Source organism: Trichechus manatus, unplaced genomic scaffold, assembly GCF_000243295.1.
Source record: "Trichechus manatus latirostris isolate Lorelei unplaced genomic scaffold, TriManLat1.0 scaffold00116, whole genome shotgun sequence".
Classification (NCBI taxonomy): Eukaryota; Metazoa; Chordata; class Mammalia; order Sirenia; family Trichechidae; genus Trichechus; species Trichechus manatus.
Genome location: NW_004444052.1, coordinates 2,138,412 through 2,158,673, shown reverse-complemented (window position 1 = coordinate 2,158,673; position 20,262 = coordinate 2,138,412). Strand labels below are relative to the sequence as shown.

General features: G+C 47.6%; 1 protein-coding gene across 3 annotated transcripts in view; it reads right to left on the bottom strand.

The window, feature by feature from the left end:
- Positions 1-8,996: 8,996 nt before the first annotated feature.
- OTULIN (OTU deubiquitinase with linear linkage specificity) overlaps positions 8,997-20,262 on the bottom strand; it is a 42,181-nt gene continuing 30,915 nt past the window's right edge. For all 3 annotated transcript variants that reach the window (XM_023738394.1, XM_023738396.1, XM_023738395.1), the window contains 2 exons: positions 18,086-18,355; positions 8,997-14,772 (listed from right to left, as the gene is read on the bottom strand). In XM_023738394.1, the coding sequence (XP_023594162.1) occupies positions 14,578-14,772; positions 18,086-18,355 (465 nt within the window). In that variant the 3' untranslated portion in view covers positions 8,997-14,577. The remainder of the gene's footprint in view (positions 14,773-18,085; positions 18,356-20,262) is intronic.

Here is a 20,262-nt window from a genome sequence, read left to right as displayed (position 1 = left end):
TTTTTTTTTGGTTATCCTGGAGAAACTTTGGAGTTTTCCTTTTTGTCACTCTTAAAGGCAACACTGGGCTGAGGGAAGGTTGGCCCCAACAAGCTCCAGGGCTAGTACCATCCTCCTTCCGAACAACACAAGCCAGTAAATGCCATACTAATTTCCCAGTCAAATGCACTGACCTTTACACAGAAGAAAAAGAATCTGGAGCTGCAAACCTGGCTTCTGTGTCTTCCCGCTTATTAGCTGTGAGACCGGCCAGCTATCCCATCCCTCTGGATCCGCTCCCTTGCCTTAGGACGAGGCCTTTCCTGGTTCTAATCTGCTGGGACACGGGGATTCACAAAGTGTGGTCAGTGGCAGTTCTGCAGGGCTGAGATGCCGCATTGCTAAGCTTCCAAGCAGCTTAGAAGGGCCCTCAGCCGGCGGATCCGTGAACTGAACTGTGGCCGGCTCTCAGTGAAGCAAAACCGCTAGAAACCAAACTAAACTAAAGGAGAGACAAGGCTAGTCCCACACTAGGTTCAGGGAAACTGAATCCGGAGAACAAATTAGAATTAAATACAATCTTTAGTACCAAACTTCACGTTATACTGTTGTTACTGCTGTTAGGTGCTCTGGAGTCAATTTTCGATTCACAGGACCCCATGTGACAGAGTAGAACTGCCCCATAGTGTTTCTAGGCTGTAATCTTTATGGGAGCAGATCACCAGGTCTTTCTCCTGCAGAGCCACTGTGTGGATTTGAACTGCCAACCTTCCAGTTAGCAGCAGAGTGCTTAACCAATGTGCCACTAGGGCTCCTTTCACATTATACTAAAAAGAAAAACAAAACAAACCCATTGCCGTTGAGTCAATTCTAACTCATAGCAACCCTACAGAAGAGGGTAGAACTGCCCCCTAGAGTTTCCAAGGAGCAGCTGGTGGATTCAAACTGCTGACCTTTTGGTTGGCAGCCAAGCTCTTAACCACTGTGCCACCAGGGTTCCCTACACAGCAGACACCTGAAACTCTCATCAGGCCTTGCACCTGGTTCTCAGTGTGAAGGAAAGGGGCTGAGGAGAACTGGCTGGGCCTGCTCCGCTCTTCCTCCCTCCCTCAGGCCAAACGTGTCATCAGGGTGTAAAGCAACCTTTCCACCGCTCCTGGCAACGCCACCCCTCACTCCTGCTGCTCGTCCTCGGCCTGTCCCCTAAATGCGCTTGGGCCCAGATCCCAGCAGCCTTTCTCACCCTACAACTGTGCCTCCCAGTGTGACTTAATGCCACCTCCTTTGGAAAGAATAAAATGGCCCCACCCAGGCCCAGGAGGTGCTCCCACCTTAGATGGGAGTCCTGTTCTACATGCTCCACGTGACCTCACCAGGCCTGTTCCCAGCTCCAAATATGCACAGCTGATTCCAGAGTCTGTCCAGCCTGGACTTGTTCCCGAGCCTCAGACCAGTGTACCCAGTCACCTCCCAGCCTGGGACTTCAGCCCTACCTGCACCCTCTTCACCACCGGCTCCCACACTCTCTCCTGAAATCCCTATCTCCACCAATCACACTAGCACCCACCCAGAAACCCACCCAAAGCCCCTAGTGGGGTCCCACTAACCCCCACCAGTTCTACCTCCTCCCCTCTCTCCCACCCACCTCCATCCTTCATGTCCACCTCTCATCTCTCACGCCCCCTTCCCTCCCTCACGCCCCCCCTCACGCCCCCCCTCACATCCACCTCCCCTCTCGCGCCCCCCTTCCCTTCTCGCACCCCCTCCCCTCTCACATCCACCTCCCCTCTCTCATGCCCACTTCCCATCTCTCACACTCAACTTCCCCTCTCACATCCGCCTCCCCTCTCTCACACCCACCTCTCCTATTTATCCTTTCCATTTATGCATCCCCTCTTAGCTCCATGCTCCTGGTTGCCTTGGGTCTGGATGCTATAGAAGCATCGAAAATAGACTAAAACGTAAATGACATCTCCTGGAGTTCTACAGTGCCCATCAGAGCCACCATTCCCGGCAACCTGACTTCCCTGCTACAAGTGCCACCTCATGTACTGCAGAGATGATTCTAGAAAACCTGGCCTGACGAGCCCCCTTTTCCAGGCTGGCCCTTCCTCTCATCTCGGCAGTGGGTTGCTGAAGACTGGCCCCGTGCTTATGTGGTTGACACCAGGCTAAGGCCGGGCTGCGTGCAGACAACCAGAATCCAGCCAGAGAGGAAGGGACTAACCCCCAAGGAGAAGCAGCAGCACAAATGGGGACACCTCGAGCCCCAGGTGTCTTAGCTCCTGGCTCCATTCCAAAACCTGCGTCCTCTTTCATCCCCATCCACAAGGGCATGAGGACCAAGACAAGATTCTTAAAAAGAAAACTGGTGGAGGTGGGCGCTTCGCAGGGAGCTGCACTGAGCCCACTCCTGTAAGGGGCGTGTGATGGCGCACGGTCACGACACTTCAAGCCTGGTAAAGAGTCTCTGGGACACTCAGAGAGCGGGAAGCAGGTCCTTAGAGGGAAGGGGACTTGTGGACTGGAGTCTGGCTCTCCTGTAAGATCTGATAGGAGGGCGGATGGTCCTGGAGACAGGAGCCCAAGGGAGGGGCATTGGGGCTGGTGGGCACAGCAGAGTTTGACAAAGGGTACAAGGCCTTTCCCACCAACCAGACCTGGTTCACCAGGATCCAGGATGGCCTGGGGGTTGTCCTAGGTCCTATCCACCAGAGCCACCTGCGGGGGGGAACACAGCTCAGAAGAAAGGAGCTGGTGGCATCACTGGATTCCTGGGAGAAAGTGGAATGCCCGAGACAGAGTATGGGCCACGTCGAGGCAGCTGCTGCTGAGAGGCTCTGAGCTTGGGGTGCACAGGGCGGGTGGGGGGTGGTGTCCATGAAAGTACCCCAATCAGCTCTGCGTGTGGCCAGGCCCAAGGTGAGACTGGATTAGCACAGTAGCTGTCAAGAGTAAGAACTCTGCTCCCTCCTTGCCTCACCTCCGGAGTCTGTGGGTGGTGCACGCGGTTAAGTGCTCGACTACCGACTGAAAGGTTGGTGGCTCCAACCCACCTAGAGGCGCCTCCGAAGGCCTGGCCATCTGCTTCCAGAAGGTCACAGCCTTGAAAGCCCTGTGGAGCAGTTCTGCTCTACACACATGGGGTTGCCCTGAGTTGAAGCAGACTCGAAGGCGGCTGGTTTGGTTTTCTCTTTGGTTGTCTTGCCTCCCTCCTCCTGCTCCAGCCCTGGAAGGCCAGATGTAGCAAGTAGCAATTAGTCTTAGCTTTGCCTTACTCAAGACAGGTTATCCCAATTTCTGAACTGAAATAGCATTTAGCAACTTAAAATGGCCAGAAGGTCTTTTAATTACCCAGGAGTGCGCAGAAAAGTCATGGGGCACCAGCTTTCCTCCAGGGGCGGGGCAAGCATTCTCCCGCTGAGCATACCTTAAACAATGCAGGACAATCAAGCTGGTTTGTGATTCCATCCCTGAGTTATCCTAGTTCAGCTCACCTGTTACAAATGCACGTGAGTTCTGCAGGGCTGCGAGGCTGGGAGGGCTGGGACCAGGCAGGTCGTCCTCGCATCCCAGAGCCTGGAGCCACTGTGCCTGGCCCAGAGCAGTCCCTCTTTGGAGACTGTATGAAGGCATCCCCACGTTCCTCACCTGAACAACAGCGCTTCTTCCTGCAGCCCTCTCACCTTCAACCCCCTCTCCTCATCCCCAAAGGCGGCTAAGCCCCTCTATAAATTAAGACAGTCTGAGCTAGCTCTCATTACCAGTTGGCATTCAGGCAACTCTGACTCATGTTGACCCCATGTGAATCAGACTAGAGCTGTGCTCCATAGGGTTTTCAGTGGCTGTGATGTTTCACAAATAGATCACGAAGCCTGTCTTCCGAGGTGCCTCTGGGTGGATTTGAACCATCAACCTTTAGGTTAGTAGCCAAGCTCTGAACTATTAGCACCACCCTGGGGCTCCAAGTTCTTGTTACAGCCAAAAGAGCCCAGCACTGACCCCTGATGGCCTGTCAGTCTGCCTTTCTTTCTCGATGCTCCAACCTCCTAGAAAATCTCCCTTCTGTGAAATACACATACAAGTATGATTCTCACATAACGACAGTCTAGTTGGAGAATATCACAGATGGCAAAGGGCATGAACAGACGGCTCCAGAAAATGAACTGCAAACGGCTTATACAAATGAAAACAGGTTCACCCTTGCTCAAGTCAAAAAACGCAAATTGAACTTCCAACGATCAGCTCAGCCAAGATCAAAGAGCATGACAGAGCTGGGTGTTGGCAAGGGCCCCAGAAATCTGGCACTTACTGCTGGTGGGAACGGGAAGTGATGTAACTCAATGGTGTCTCGCATAGGGCCACGTGGCAAGATGCTTCACGCACGTACCCAACTAGGGAAAAACATCCATGTCGTGGAAAAGAACAGAAACAGGCAATGCATGAAGAAATATAAGTGACCAATCGATGTGAAAAGTGTGTTCACATCCACACAATGGAATATTACTCCGCCATAAAGAGAAAGGAGATCCTGATACATGCTATGACATGGACGAACCTTGAAAACATCATGCGGAGTGAAATCAATCAGACACCAAAGGTCATGTATTTTATGACCACACATATATGAAACATCTAGAATAGGCAAATCCATACAGACAGAAAGTACAGATTTCCAGGGGCTGGGGGAAGAGAAGAATGGGGAGTTATTGCTTAAGGGGTGCCTTAGTTATCTAGTGCTGCTATAACAGAAATACCACAAACAGGTGGCTTTAACACACAGCAATCGATTTCCTCACGGTTTGGGAGGCCAGAAGTTCGAATTCAGGGCTCCGGCTCTAGGGGAAGGCTTTCTCCGTCAGTGCTGGGGGAAGGTCCTTGTTCCTCGGTTCCCTGGTGATCTTCATGAGGTGCGGCATCTCTCTTCCCTATCTCTGCGTGTTTCTCTGTGCCTAATCTGCTCTTTTTCTATCTCAAAGGTGATTGCCTTAAAACCCACCCTACGCTGATACGGCCTCATTAACATAAGGGAGGAAACCTGTTCCCAGGTGTGATGATAACCACAGGTCCAGGGATTAGGATTTACGACATATATTTAGGGGGACATAATTCAATCCATAACAAGGGGTATTGAGTTTCTGTTTGGGGTAATGAAAAAGTTTTGAAAATAGACAGTGGCTATGGGTTGTACAACACTGTTAATGTAATTAATGTCACTGAATTGTACACTTAAAGATGATTAAGCTAACAAATTTTGTTATATATTTTACCAAAATAAAATTTTAAAAAGTTCACTATCACAAGAATCAAAAGCCAATTAAAACTGGATGCCCCCTCCTTCCCTCCTTCCCTCCTTCCCTCCTTCCCTCCTTCCCTCCTTCCTTCCTTCCTTCTTTCCTTCCTTCCTTCCTTCCCTCCTTCCCTCTCTCCTCTCCCTTTGCCCCCCTCCTAGTCGTCGAAGTTTAAAATCAAATTCCATCTAGTGTTAACCAATAACTATCAAGTCGACTCTGGCTAATGGTGACCTCACGTTGTGTCAGGGTAGACTGTGCTCCATAAGGTTTTCAATGGCTGAGTTTTCAAAATTAGATCGACAGGACTTTCTTCTGAGGCACTTGTGGGTGGACTTGAACCGCCAACCTTTCCATAAGCAGCCTCACATTAACCATTTGCAGCATCCAGGGACTCCGCGTCGGTAAGGAGCAATGAAGGAGGCCCTCCAATACCGGCCTGTGAGCGAAAATTCCCACTTTTTAGAAGGGCAGTTTAGACATCTGCTTCGAGTGCCGTAAGCACGTTCAACTAACATCAATGCATAAAAAGGCTCATGAATAAGAATGTCCATTGCAGCACTACTTATAACTGTGAAAAATGGAAATAGTCAATGATGCTAATTATATAATGTTTTTTAAAGATTTTTTAAAACCTTAGAGTATATCATGCTCCTCAAGACCGAGCACAATTCAAATCCTGCGTGACTCAAGACGTTCCCTTAGGAGTAGCTGTAGGACAGGACGTCATCGCCATGCCCATAAATCCACGCCTTCAGGAACGTGTGTCGGCTCTGGGCTTGCTTAGCCTCCTCTGGAGTCTGGAGGCCTGTTGTCTCCTATGTGAACTGCAGACATCTCATGGCAGCTGTTTGCACTTCTTCAAACCAAACCAAAACCAAACCCGTTGCCATCAAGTCGATTCTGGCTCATAGAGACCCTAGAGGATGGAGAACTGCCCCATAGAGTTTCCAAGGAGCGCCTGGTGGATTCGAACTGACGACTTTTTTTTTTTTTGGTTAGCAGCCGTAGAACTTAACCACTATGCCACTGGCATTTTATTTCCCCCTAGGAACCCTGGTGGCGCAGTGGTTAAGAGCTCAGGCTGCTAACCAAAAGGTTGGCAGTTCGAATCCACCAGCCACTCCTTGGAAACCCTATGGGGCACACAACAACAACAAAGGTCCTCAGGTGGCACAAATGGTTTGCACTCAACTGCTAGCCTGAATGAGGGCTGGCAGTTCGAACTCACCCAGCGGCACCATGGAAGAAAGGCCTGGTGATGCTTCCATAAAGATTACAGCCAAGAAAACCCTATGGAGCAGTTCTACTCGAACACATGGGGCTTCCATGAGTCAGAGTCAACTTGATGGCACCTAACAACAACAAACACATTCTAAGCGAGCAGTGGTGGCTCAGAGGTAGAATTCTCTCCTTCCACGAAGGAGACCCAAGTTCAATTCCCAGCCAGTGCACCTCATACACAGCCACCACCTGTCTATGTGAATTGCAGGCTTCCAGTGGAGGCTTGCATGTTGCTGTGATGCTGAACAGGTTTCAGCGGAGCTTCCAGACTAAGATGGACTAGGAAGAAAGGCCTGGTGATCTGCTTCTGAAAATCAGGCAATGAAAAAAACCCTATGGATCACAACGGTCCTATCTGCAATCGATCATAGCAATGGCACAGGACTGGCAGCGTTCTGCTCCAGTGTGCATGGGGTCACCATGAGTCGGGGCACGACTCCATGCAGCTGACAAGAGCAAACTGCATTCTCAGTCTGGTTTGGGGCATGGTTTTTGGCACTAGAGGAGTATTTGATGGCATTGTCATAGGCTTTAATGAACATTTTGTTACTGTAACAGCACAACCGTCACCAAACCTCTCGCCCATCTTGCAGGGCAGAGGGCTGGGCTGTGAGGTGGTGTAGGGAGGGGCTCTGGGAAGCTGAGGGGGCAAAGCATCCCCTAGGGCTTTTCCCATCCCAAGGGCCAAATCTATTCTGCCTCTCTGCAAGTCTGGAATCGACCCTTCCGACCCATAAAATCAGAGGTGCCTTACTAGGTCATTCACACTGAGCACAGACAAGGGGGTGGTGGTGGTAATCATGTCATAGAAACTGCAGAAATGCCCAGAAGGTCTTAAGCAAGACTGAGGTGGCATGTGGAAACGTACTGAGTAAATACTCTCTCATTTTGAACCACATAATACAGTTGGTATTCTCTTAATCAGGAGTCCTTGGGTAGCACAAATAGTTAAGTGCTTGGCTACTAACAAAGAGGTTGGCAGTTTGAATCCACCCAGAGGTGTCTTGGAAGAAAGGTCTGGCAATGTGCTGAGAGGTCACATCCATTGAAGACCCTATGGAACAGTTCTACTCTGAAACACATGGGGTCACCATGAGTCATAATCAAACTGGATAGCAACTGATTATTCTCTTATCATTTAATGGGTGTAAAAATATTCGTAAGGAACTCTCCAGGACCCACAGCCTGGGTCCTGCTTTTCTGTACACTGTGTAGGGGAAGGCTGTGGAGAAGGAAATGCCAGAAACACCGCTCTCAGAATTCAGCAAATTCAAACAAAAAACCAAACCCCTTGCAGTCAAGTTGATTCCAACTCATAGATCCTAGAGGACAGGGTAGAACTGCCCCATAGGGTTTCCAAGGAGCTAACGTTTTTCGTTAACAGCCGAGTTCTTAACTACTGTGCCACCAGGGCCCACCAGCCTCGGACCTTGGGCCCTGGCCAGGGGAACTGGGGTGGACCAGCATAATGAGGTGGTGGAACCCAACTTGGTCTGTTTCTGGAGGCTCTGACTTAAGTTTTCTTCCCCCTCCCCGAGGACCCCGGTCGACCAGCTCTCTCTTCAGGTCACGATCCTGCCCCCTCCATGTTGTTGCTTCAGCCAATTTTGTGGCATACTGTCTGTACACATCCATTACCATGTTGTGTTGTATGTCTGTTTTTTGTGTGTGTCCGTGTCTGCATCGTGTGTGTGCTGAGCAGAGGGCCATAATGCAGGCAGCGGGAGGGAGAAGTGTATTTACATGCTACATTTTCAGGTTATTAACCCAGATGAATGGGCACTGGAGGAGGAAATGCTTTGTTGTTGGGGTTCCTTGCGGAGAGGTCCTTTTGCTGCCCATTACCAACCTGGCTCTCTTTTCTGATGGATGTGTGCATGCCCAACCTCTAACCAGTGGGTTCTTTGGAAGCCCGGCGCCATTTGGCTAAGACTCCCAGGCTCAGCAGTTCTTTGACCACGTCAGGCAGGTCTCTGCCGGCTCAAACTTCATTCTCTATCCCCAAGAACACATCTGAACACCCTCTGTCAACCTCCACCTTTGTTAACGTCTTTCAGTGGCAGTCTGATTTGTACACAATGCATACAAGTTCTTGCCATCGACCTCTGGGTACATTTCCATCCGTGTGAATGGTTCGTTAGCACCTCAGAATATTCCATGCACAGCAGGCCTCTCTCAGCTTTGCTTCTAGGATACCTGCCTCTAGGTCTCTGTTTGGCACTTGCCCCTCCCTTAGTCCCCCCAGGAGAGCCTCTGGCGGCAGAGATGGAGAACCCGAGGTGCAGGGTGCTGAAAGCACTCCCCCCACCCACACACACACAAGCTTACCTTGCTAGCAGGTGGTAGCTGAAATTGAATCCAGACCGACGTCCAAAGCTACCTGCTATTTTCTGAGCCCTTATTATGGGTTAGGTTATTGCTTCATGTGGGTTATCTCCTCTAAGTCTACAGCACTGCCCCCCAGATCCTTCTCAGTTCAAAATGGGTGGTGGTGGAGTCAGCCGTTGGACGTCATGGGCTTGTCTTGGGGGTGCTGCCAAGTTGAAGCATTGCCCTCAAATCTACCAAAGTCCTGAAATGCAGGCATTTAATCACAGATAGGCTTCTGAGTTTATTTTCAGTTATTTTTATAATCCTCAGCAGCTGGGTTTCTAAAGGGAATCAGCAGCGAAGCCCTGGAGCCGGCTCGGCCTCTGACAAGGAAGACAGGAGACTCAACAAGTGCAGGGGAGCACAGGCCCCCAGGAGCCAGGCACCAGGCCTTGGCTGCAGGTAGAAAGCAAGGCCTCAAACTGGCCAGAGCCTCAGGGCGTGCTTTCCAGGGCAGGCGGAGTTTCTGACAAATGCTGACGTTTTACAGTGCAAACAGAGTAGATGCTGCTAACTAAGCCAGCTGGGTCACACAGCATGTCCCCGCATGCTCTCCCTCCACAGCCCGACCCCTCAGGGAAGACAGACAAAATCTCCATGGCAAAGGTTTCGAAATTAGGTTGCTGTTCTCTCCCAATTCACAGCACAGAAATGGGCTAAGATGCAGGTACAATACCAAAACATTGTTACAAAGAGTACAAATGAGAAAGGCGCTCACGAAATACATCCATTCTGGCTTTGTTCTCAGACCGACATACTCCGAAGTGAACACCACTGTGGACTGTGGCAATTCCTAAAAAGGAATAAACTAAAAATCCGGAAGCCATCGAGCCGATTCTGACCGAGGCCACCCCACGTGGGTCAGAGGAGCACTGTCGCCACAGGGTTTCCAATGGATGATTTTTTGGAAGCAGACCACCAGGCCTCTCTTCCGAGGCCCCTCTGGGTAGACTCAGGCTCTTGGTTAGCACCTGAGCATGCTACCTGTTTGAACCGCCAGGGAGTCCTAAAAGGAATACATGTACCATATTTTTAGCACCATTTAAGTGAAACTAGATCAAGGTAGTTTTCAATTATCACAATGAAGGCCCCTAAAATTAAGTACAAAAAATTATTTGGAAGTTCAGAATTAAGGTCAACCCTTCCCCACCCCCATTTCCCAGGAAGGCAAATTCTAAGACTGTGGCTATTTCAAGCCCTTGTCCCTTCCCGTTCCTCCTTGTGTTACTCATGTTTCGGCAACTTCAGTCCTCATCCAAATTTACACCCAAGAAATCAATATGGTTAACTGAGATAAAACTCCAGTCAATGTTTTCCTCCATCAATAGCTCCCTCTGGCTATTAATGAGCGTTTAATGTTGACATACGCAGGTGGTCCTAAGGTCTGGTAACAGACACACACGTGATAAATGGTTTATTGATGTTACATTTCAGTACAATTAATGTTTTCAGACTCAATGGCCACCCTGTATATTTTATTTATATATACTATCCCATTCCACCATTCCCAGTAATAAATTTCAATTCATCATGAAAAAATACAACCAAATGGGACAGCGCGCCTCCATCCCAGGATGTTGCTGGGCCGTGGGCACATTGAGGAAGTTATGAAGTGTCTGCAGAAAAGCACGGGGACATTCACATGTGAGCACACATGCAGGCACACACACATGCAGGCACACACACGCGGGCACACACACACGGGCACACATACAGCCCACAGTCCCTAGTCACGGCCATGCACACCTCACCCTTAGCGCTCCTGGCTTCCAGGAAAAGGCCAAGGTGGCAGGCAGCTGAACCCGTTTTGTTTTTTTCATGACTCCAAGTTAGAAGCTGAATGAGGCAAACATTAATAATCAGCTTTCTGTCTCTACTCCAACATTCACTAAACTACCGCACAACTCAGCCAGCTGATTCCCTGCTCTCTCCACCGGAGAAGGGATCACGAATGAGGTTTTCCGAACAGTTCAGCATTAAATATCATTCTGTTAAAGAGAGGACGGAACTGTAGAAATATGAATTTGCAGAATACACACGATAAGATGTTCATTCCTTTATAACCTGAAGCACCGACGTCTGTTGGACATCTGTTATTTGGTTTTCCAGTGGCGTTTTTAACTTAGATCTAACGTCAGTTCCTTCTTCCTCTGTTCACCACTTCTTACAGTTCTGGATTATTTTTAAATTACTTGGTGTTGTGCCCAGCCTTAGCTAAACTATTTGGGGATTCATACATTTCACACACATTTCAGATTCATTTCACACACACAAGTATTTTTTATGTAGCCACAGATCTTAAATAAAGAAGAGTCCCCAGTGGTTTCTCTTCTGAAAATACTTTCTGGCTTTCAAAAGGGAGTACCTGCAAAGTATTTCTTAAGAAAAAGACAGAGGGAAAGGATCAAACCTTATTTTACATCCAAAGAAGATACAACCAGGAAGTCTCAGTAAGTCCTAGGGAGAAGCTGAGGTGGTAGGCGGAGCGTCAGAGGCCATGGAGCACTTCAGTCATACCTGGAAAATCTTCACACAGTGGACTAACTCAATGTAAAATTAGCACCTTGTGGGTTGTGGGGAGGAGGGGGGCACAAAACACAGAGCCCTTAAAAAAAAAACCAAGACCACCCACATAAAAAAAACTCACAATGTCATTTCTTCCAACAGAGGTGTTAAATTCACGTGGCCGAGATTTTACCTGATAAGCTCTAAAACTGGAGGGAAAAGAACAATGAAAGGATACAAAGGCACTGTCTGTTTTCCTTAATTAAAAGAAAAATTTTATCATTAACTGAATATATAATAGTGGAATAAAAGTGTCAATGGCTGTATAAAGAAAATAAGGTTAATCCTGTGCATTTAAAACGTTTTGACATAAGCATATTTGAAGGCAGAGGAACTGCAAACATTCCAGATCAAATTCCCAGATCCAAAGTTAAAGGCCACAGGCCAGCTTCTTGTTCTCCAATGCCGCCCTAGTTCCCTGTGCGTGAGGGGAAGCGATGGACAGTGTGCATGCTTCTGAAGTAGCGAACAGGTGAGGAGGGGAACAGAAAACGTTCTGAAGGAGCAATGTTCATTCAATGGGACATGTTACAGGAATTCTTTCAGGTTAAAATGCACCTTCAGGTGAGCTCAAAGGTAAGTCATGCCTCCTTAAGGAGTACACTACCCTTTCGGCCAGTACCTCAGGGTCTACCACCTCTGAGCTCTGCAGGGACCACCGGGATGGAAAGTAAGCACTGTGTATTCTGACCACCTTCCCTTCTAGAACACCTCATCACTCCAGAGAGCTCTCTAAGTGAATTATCCTCCGCAATCTACTCTGTTCTCAATTTAATGTCTATTCTGATGATGTTACCCCACCAGCTCAAGACCAGGAATGAGAAAGGGGATTAAGACTCTGGACAAATGAAGTTGCATATTCCAAAAAAGAAATGTTATTTTTAAAGTTGGCCAATCACTTGTATTTCCTGCAATTCTATTTCCTTGAAACTTTGCTCCTCTCATCCTGTAACCCCTCTAAGCCTGAACAACGGTCGGAGAGCAGAGTCTGACAAGGCCTGGGGACAGAAAGTTAATGTAAAATAAATGTACCCTTTTGGGTTTTTGTCAATGTGGAGGGTAAGACCACAATTTCTGTACACATTCTAACAATTATCATACATAGGAACAAGAAAAAAGTATGAAATGTAAACAAGTTGCTCGGAAATCCAGTTCAACTTCAATAAGAATAGAAATTTTCAAAATTCAGAACTACGTGCTCCCGAGTATCATTAAAGTCCTACAGTGTCTGTGAGCTGGTGGCAAGACTCAATGTGCCTGAGGGACCCAAGTCCCTACAGCCTTTCCAACTTGAACGCCTCAAGTCGTGCTTCAAAAAAAGTTCATGACGCGGTAAGCATTTCCCGTCGTATAATTACGACCACTAAAATGACGCATCAAAGTCAACACGAATTCATCATTATTACTTTAATTTGGCTTCTAGGTACCTCCATACTCAAGGCACCATTGTATTTCACAGTGAAAAAAACAAGCCTCTTCAATGTCTTCACACACACTGTAGAGCAGACTTTACTCCCAACACTCTGGACAATAAACAGCTAGGAAAACGTGGTGACTAGTACTGACGAGGTAATGGGAAAAACTAAAGTAACAGTCTGCATAGTTTTGTGCATTCTCTGAGTTTTCTTAACTAAGAATTTCATTTTTAAGTAAAAGCAAAATCTACATTTTCAAAAACAGTCCCCCCCCTCACCTAAAAACAACAGATTAGATAGCTTATAAACTATACTAAATTGGACCAAATAAAGAGTTTAATTATTATAAAATACAGCTCGGGACATCAGGGATGCAGCACCTCCACAGACGCGGAGTCGATCCCGACGCCGCTGACGCAGTCCTGAGGGTGACGCGTCTGGCTCCTGGGAACCTATCCAGGACCCAGGCAACAATTCAGGCCCTCCTTCAGGCCCTGCTCTCATGCCCCCCACTGTCACCACCTCAGCTTGTGACTGTGGAGGCAAGCGTTCCTGGCCAGGGATGCAGCCTCCACAAGGATTCCCAAACCAAACCAAGGGCCTACAACATAGAACTGTTTCTGCATTCGTATTTAGCACGTGCTTCGGCTTATACTTACTCATGAAAAATTACAATTTGCTGCTACTCAGCCCTTGCCACCAGGTAAAGTTACGTGGATGTGGCAACAGAAGTGCCCTCAAAAGCAGAGCATGAAAAGGGCACAGAAGACCTGGCTCTAAGCTCATCCCACTGCTGAACTTGGTGACTGACTTAAATCTTTAGCCTTGGTTTCCTCCTCTAAAAAACCAGATGGCTATAAACGCCTTTCTGACTATAAAATTATGCATCTGTGGTTGTTGAGAATAATTAATAGTCTCTGACACCCAGCACCAAACCACAGTAGGTAAAGGGACATCAGGCACCAGTCATGTTCACGCAGAGCAAGACGCTCCACTTTCCACCGCCATGCCCTTCTGCGGCTCCTTCTCCAGCCGTCCTAAATGCCTTCAAATTACCCACTTTTGGACCCAGTTCTTAATCTTCTATGAGATGATCTGCTAAACACAGCCTTAGTTAGTACCAATCCATCGCTCTTCCCCCGACAGCAGGCAAAAGACGACACCAGAGGAAGGTGGTGACTGTGCCATTAGCACAGAACTACACCACTTAAGCAGAGCACATAGAAAGATCACTACAGAGGCCCATTACCACCTAAAAAAAAAATACTATCTTAAGAAAAAATTAAAAGCCAGTTACCATTAGAAGGAGTTTGATTTGAGACATAAAGAACACATTCCTCTCTAAAGCGAGTCTCCTCTGATACAAAAGCACTGTTTCATGGAGAAGCTGGTTTTCCCTTCCCACAGGTGTGCTCTGAAGGCCCCCACTGAGACAGGCTGCATCACAAGTGAGGGAAGAGACTCGGTGGATTCTTAGATTAAAAGACAGTCTTCAGAACATCCCAGTGCAGCTTGGCTCAAACAGGTGCATGAGGTCCCAGAAGTCATTCTAAAAGGAGGTGGAAGAGTTCTCATCGATCATTCTAAGAGACCCTGAAGCTGGAAGCCCAAGGCGAGGAAGTACCTGTGCGCCTCAGCCATGTCCACTGGCTGTCCAGGGGTGTGTGTGACCCTCACAGATACGTCTCCTCACACACTCTGACGGGGACGTTATAGTGCCGATCGTCCTCGGCAATCAGCGTCACCACCGGCCAGTCCTCTGGGGGGTCAGTGGGGTAGACCGTGATGAACTCCTCAGTGTTGTACTTGGAGAGTCGGTACACCTGGATGGTGTGACGGACAGCATAGGCAAGAAGGAACATCTCAACCTGTGGGGAGAAAGAGCAAACAGGTATTCTCAGGGGAACAAACCAAACCAGTTGCTGTGGAGTTAATTCCAACTGACGGTGACCCCAGGTGTGCCAGAGTAGAGCTGTGCTCCATAGGGTTTTCAACGGCTGATTTTTCAGTAGATCACCAGGCCTTTCTTCTGAGGCACCTCTGGGTGGACTAGAACCTCCAACCTTTCAGTTAGTAGCTGAGTGCTTAACTGTTTGCACTACCCAGGGACAACCTATTCTGAGGGAAGCCATGCTGAAAGTATGTAGCTTAACACTGTCCCCCATCCCAGTCATTGAGATAAAGCATAGTAATTGATGATCCATAAACGTTTTCCTTCCTTCTGTGCCCACCCCCAATTGTTTTCTATATGGTCATTATCAAAAAGCAGATAATCAAGAATGGGTTGTATCTCTGATAAAAAACATGTACCCAGAATATAAAAAGAACTCTTACAACTCAACAACAGACAAATAACCAGTTTAAAAAATGAGCAAGGGATTTGAATAGGTATTTCTCCAAAGATATACAAACACCACTAAGCACACGAAAAGATGCCCAACATCATTAGTCATCGTTGTTGTTAGGTGCTGCTGAGTCAATTCCAACTCAGAGCAACTCTACAGGACAGAGCAGAATGGCCCCAAAGGGTGTTCTTGGCTGTAATCTTTAAGTGAGCAGATTGCCAGGTATTTTCTCCTGCAGAGCCACTGGTGGGTTGGAACCACTGACCTCCTGGTTCGCAGCCGAGCACTTAACCACTGCACCACCAGGGCTCCTGAATTAGTCATTAAAGAAATGCAAATAAAAGCCATAATGAGACATCCCTTCAGAACCAACAGAATGACTATAATGACAAAGGCAGACAGTAACAGGGAGTGACTGCTTAACATGCAGAGGGTCTTCTTTCAGGGTGATTAGAATGTTCTGGAACTTCACAGAGGTAGTGATCACACAACACTGTGAAGGCACTAAATGCCACTGAACTGTATACTTTAAAAAGGTTAACACTATGTCATGGTGAATTTCATCTTAATAAAAAAAAAAGAGAGTAACAAGCGCTGGCAAGGATGTGGAGAAACGGAACTCTCGTACATTGCTGGTGGGGATGTAAAATGGTTCAGCTGCTGTGGAAAAGTTGGGCAGTTCCTTGAAATGTTAAGCAAAGAGTTATCATACTACCCAGCAATACAAGGGGATGTTACCTGGCAGTAAAAAGGAATGAAGTCCTGATCCACGCTACAGTAGGGATGAACCTCTAAAACATCATGCTAAGTGAAAGGAGTCAGTCACAGAAGACCCCATATTATATGATTCCATTCATATGAAATGTCCAGAATAGGCACATCTAGAGCCAGAAAGTGACGGCCTAGGGCCAAGGGGAAGGAGGGAGCGAGGAGTGACTGTTAAGAGGAACGAGGTTGCTGTTTGGGGTGATAAAATGGTCTAAAATTAGACGGTAGTGATGGTTGCACAACTCTGTGAATATACTAAAACCACTGACTCACACACTTTACAAGAATGAACTTTAGGTATGGTTTCTCAATAAAGCTGTGTAGAGAAAAAAAGAAGGACTCCACGTTACAGCAGACCTTGCAGGGTCTCAGCAAAAACAAATATCAGTCTCATCCACAAACCGCGCGCCACCAGGATTTCAGCGTGTGGTACTTGCTACGCTTCAGGAGACAGAGGTAACCTACACGATGAGTACAGATAATTTTAAAATAATGATTGTCAATCCTGCCTGACCCAGCACCAATGACTGGAATAGACGTCTAGCCTCAAGGACGGCTCAGAGTTGCACCCAGCCCAGCTCTCTATTGCCTGCAGTATCTGTCCACGTACTTGGGTCTTCTTCCCATGGCGGAGAAGCCAGCACAGCAGCAGTTGTGTAAGCAGGCAGGCAGGACTCTGGATGACCTTAACGCTACAAATGCTACTTTAGTGGTTGGCTATTCCACTAAAAAACCTGCCTAGGCTTTTTAGGAAAACGTCATGAATTTCATGGAACACAACACAGATAGTGCTAGGTGTAGCAAGTCAAGCGTTGGCTCCAGGGAAAGTTCTGGATTAGGTCTCTGTAAAACCCCAAATTTGGCATATCTGTGAAAGATCCAAGAGCAGAATGGTCTCTACTGGCTAAGGTGATGCAATTCCCATCTTTAAAGGATACTACCTGTTATGGATTGAACTGTGTCCCCCCAAATTATGTATTGTAAATCCTAACCCTTCTATCTGTGGTTATAATCCTATTTGGGAATGGGTTGTCTTTGTTATGTTACTGAGACAGGATTTGTGTAGGGTTGTCTTAAGTCAATCTCTTTTGAGATATAAAAGAGATTAAACAAGCAAGCGAGTAAGTAGAGATGGGGAAGAGAGATGCCACACGTGAAGATCACCAAGGAGCCAACGAACAGAAGCTGAAGAAATAAGGACCTTTCCCCAGAGCCGAGAGAGAGAGAATGCCTTCCCCTAGAGGTGGCGCCCTGAATCGGACTTCCATCTCCCTAAACTGTGAGAAAATAAATTTCTGTTTGTAAAGTCAACCACTTGTAGTATTTCTCTTACAGCTGCGCTAGATAACTAAGACACTACCTAATAAAGCTAGAGCTGCCAAGATTAAACAAGACGCTCGGAGTGACTATTCCAAATGCTTAGTTACTTACAGTCTACCAGAGCCAAGTGCACTGATCCCATCCACCACCCTGAAGAAGAAAACCAATTCTTCAGTATACCTCACCTGAAAAGGTGGAGCCTCATTCCCCTCCCTTTGAGTGTGGGATGGACTTAGTAGCTTGCTTCTAATGAAAAGACTACAGTGTAAGTGAGCATGTGACTTCCAAGACTAGGTCACACAAGGTAGTGCAGCTTTCTCCTTGCTCTCTCTCAAATCACTCTCTCTGAGGGAAGCCAGCTGCCATGTCATGAGGACACTCAAGCAGCTCTATGGAGAGACCCTGAGGCCTTCTGCTAACTAACCACGTGGAACGAGACCTCCTGCTAACTAAGCAGGAGGAACCGAGGCTTCCTCCTAACTAACCATGAGGAATCGAGGCCTCTTGCTCACTAACCATGAGGAACTGAGGCTTCTTGCCAACAGCTATGCGCACACACCCAGTCGAGCCTTCAGGTGACTGCAGCCCCAGCCAACATCCAATTGCAATGTCGACAAATCCTGAGCCAGGAGAGCAACCCAGCTGAACTCCTCTGAATTCCTGGCCCACAGAAGCTGTGAGATAATAAGAGTCTGATGGTCAAAGCTGCTGTGTTTTGGAGCAATACATCCTCTGAGGCACAACTTACCTGCTCAAGGCCACCAGTGCGCCCCACTTGGTTCAGGTGGTTCCTCAGCAGCTGTCCAGGGTCACTGGATGTGTCCCGAGCAAACAGGAGCACAGAGAAAAACGGGACGTCCTTCCCCTTCTCTTGGTCATCATAGAGTTCAATGGCTCTGTTTAGCATTAGAAACTTCACAGCCTCATAGAGGCTGTACTCCTCCTCTTCGTTGGTGAACAGTTCATCACAAGCTATCTGCCTTGCTTCCGCAGTTCTCATTTCCGCCAAGCCTGCCCACTACAATAAGACAGTTACATAATCATTACAATTTTTGTTCTACAAATCCCTGCTATATTTCCATACTATCAGCACAAAATCATTTTCAAAAGTAGAACACCATGGGCCATGCACCAATGCTCACGCAATCAAATTTTTAGCTCAAACAGTGGTACTTCTTGGACCACACAGATTTCTTATCCACCTTTTCTCCTCATTAATTTGAAACAAGAAAACAAAAGTGCAATGCAATAAGAGAAGCACTGGGACCAGAGAATGGGATTTTCTACTCCCTGAGCTTCCCAGGCAATGAGAAATACTTATGGAAGAGCTAAGGTGCAATGAGTAAGGCCTGTGTGTAAAGCTGCAAAAAGCAGTTAAAACGACTCCTCCCCTTAAGGGGCTTCCAGGAAAAGTTACTACCCAAACAACAAAGTCAACCACCAAAAAGAGAAGATGAACAAGGAAGATGGCGGAGTCTCCTGGATGTTAGTTTACTAAACTTACCCCTCTAACCTCTTAAAAATATATATGAGCTTCAAATGAATACATCCATTCAGGAAATTCTTACTGACTCCTGATTAAGAATAAAGCAGAGCATTAGGTATTCAGCTAACATAGGCAAACTCTTTAAGTGAACAAGAAAATCCTATAAATATACATATGCTTTTAAGTTAAAGTGAACGAGAATAAGAGATTCCACCATAAATGTCAGTCCTTAGGAATAACCAGTAACAATTTCTCTTAAAAACCATTAAAAATCAAAAACTCAAGAGTCAATGTTATGGCAATGGCTGTAACACAGGACTGTCTCCAACATGGGCTAAAAGCTAGAACGTGTTGTCTACATCTCAAATGTTTCCAGAAGTAGACCAAATGGCAGTCAAGAACACAGCTCTAAAGTTACAAAGCCTGGATGGGATCAAGGTGTCACCACCGAGGAGCTGGTGGCTTTTGCAGGGTGCTTAACTGGACCCTGAATCTCAGTTTCCTCATCTGTAAAATGGGGACAAGCATGGTGGTTGTGAGAAATAAATAACACAGGAGACGTTTAGTGCAGAGCCTGGCACACAAGAAGTGCTCCATAAATGCTGGCTCAGACTACTAATGAATAGGCTAATTACAGCAGGCACACCTAATAAAGCAAAGTAAGCAATCTCACAAGACCTTAAAAGTCAGAAAAGGAAACAGTCACCTGGGCTGAGCTGAAGAGCCCCCTACCTCTAGATCCCCCACACAGTGAAGTCGGGCCAGAGCCTGCCCTCAACCTTCCCACTATCGCGGCACTGAGCAGGCGCAGCCTCTGCCCAATAGAGTGCTGCCTTCTGCCCCAACAGGAAACAAGAGCACAGCCCCCTTCCCTTCTCTCTCTTCACTTCCTCATGATGGAAGAAATATAAAACTACTAGACTTCCTTTGACAGTGTGTTTTCCAATAAACATGTCTTATCTTTGTAAACTGACACCAGGGTCCAGCAAGGCAGGGGCCTCTGTTCCTTCACTCACAAAAGATGTGCTGAATTCCTATCATGTGCCAGCTCTGTGTCGGGCACTGCATGGGAAAGAACAAACAGGACAGTCTCCATGGAGCTGAAAGTCGAACAGGACCACAGTACAAGTCACCCCGGCGGTAAGTGCAGTGAAGGAACCTTGTAAGGCCATGCTGACATCTCCTGAGCTGCCCCCCGCATCCTGCCCCTTACAAAGCCTGGAACGATCCCCAGGCCCTCATCCTGGGTTCCTGGTGAGGAGGGCTACGAGCTACTCCAAGGTAAGCAACCAGGGGCCAATGTGGGCCAGTGTGCAGCAGGACATACAACCCAGGAGACAGAGTGAACAAGTGTGCAGCAGGATATACAGCCCATGGCCAGTGTGGGCCAGTGTGCAGAGGGACATACAGCCCAGGGACCAGTGTGGGCCAGTGTGCAG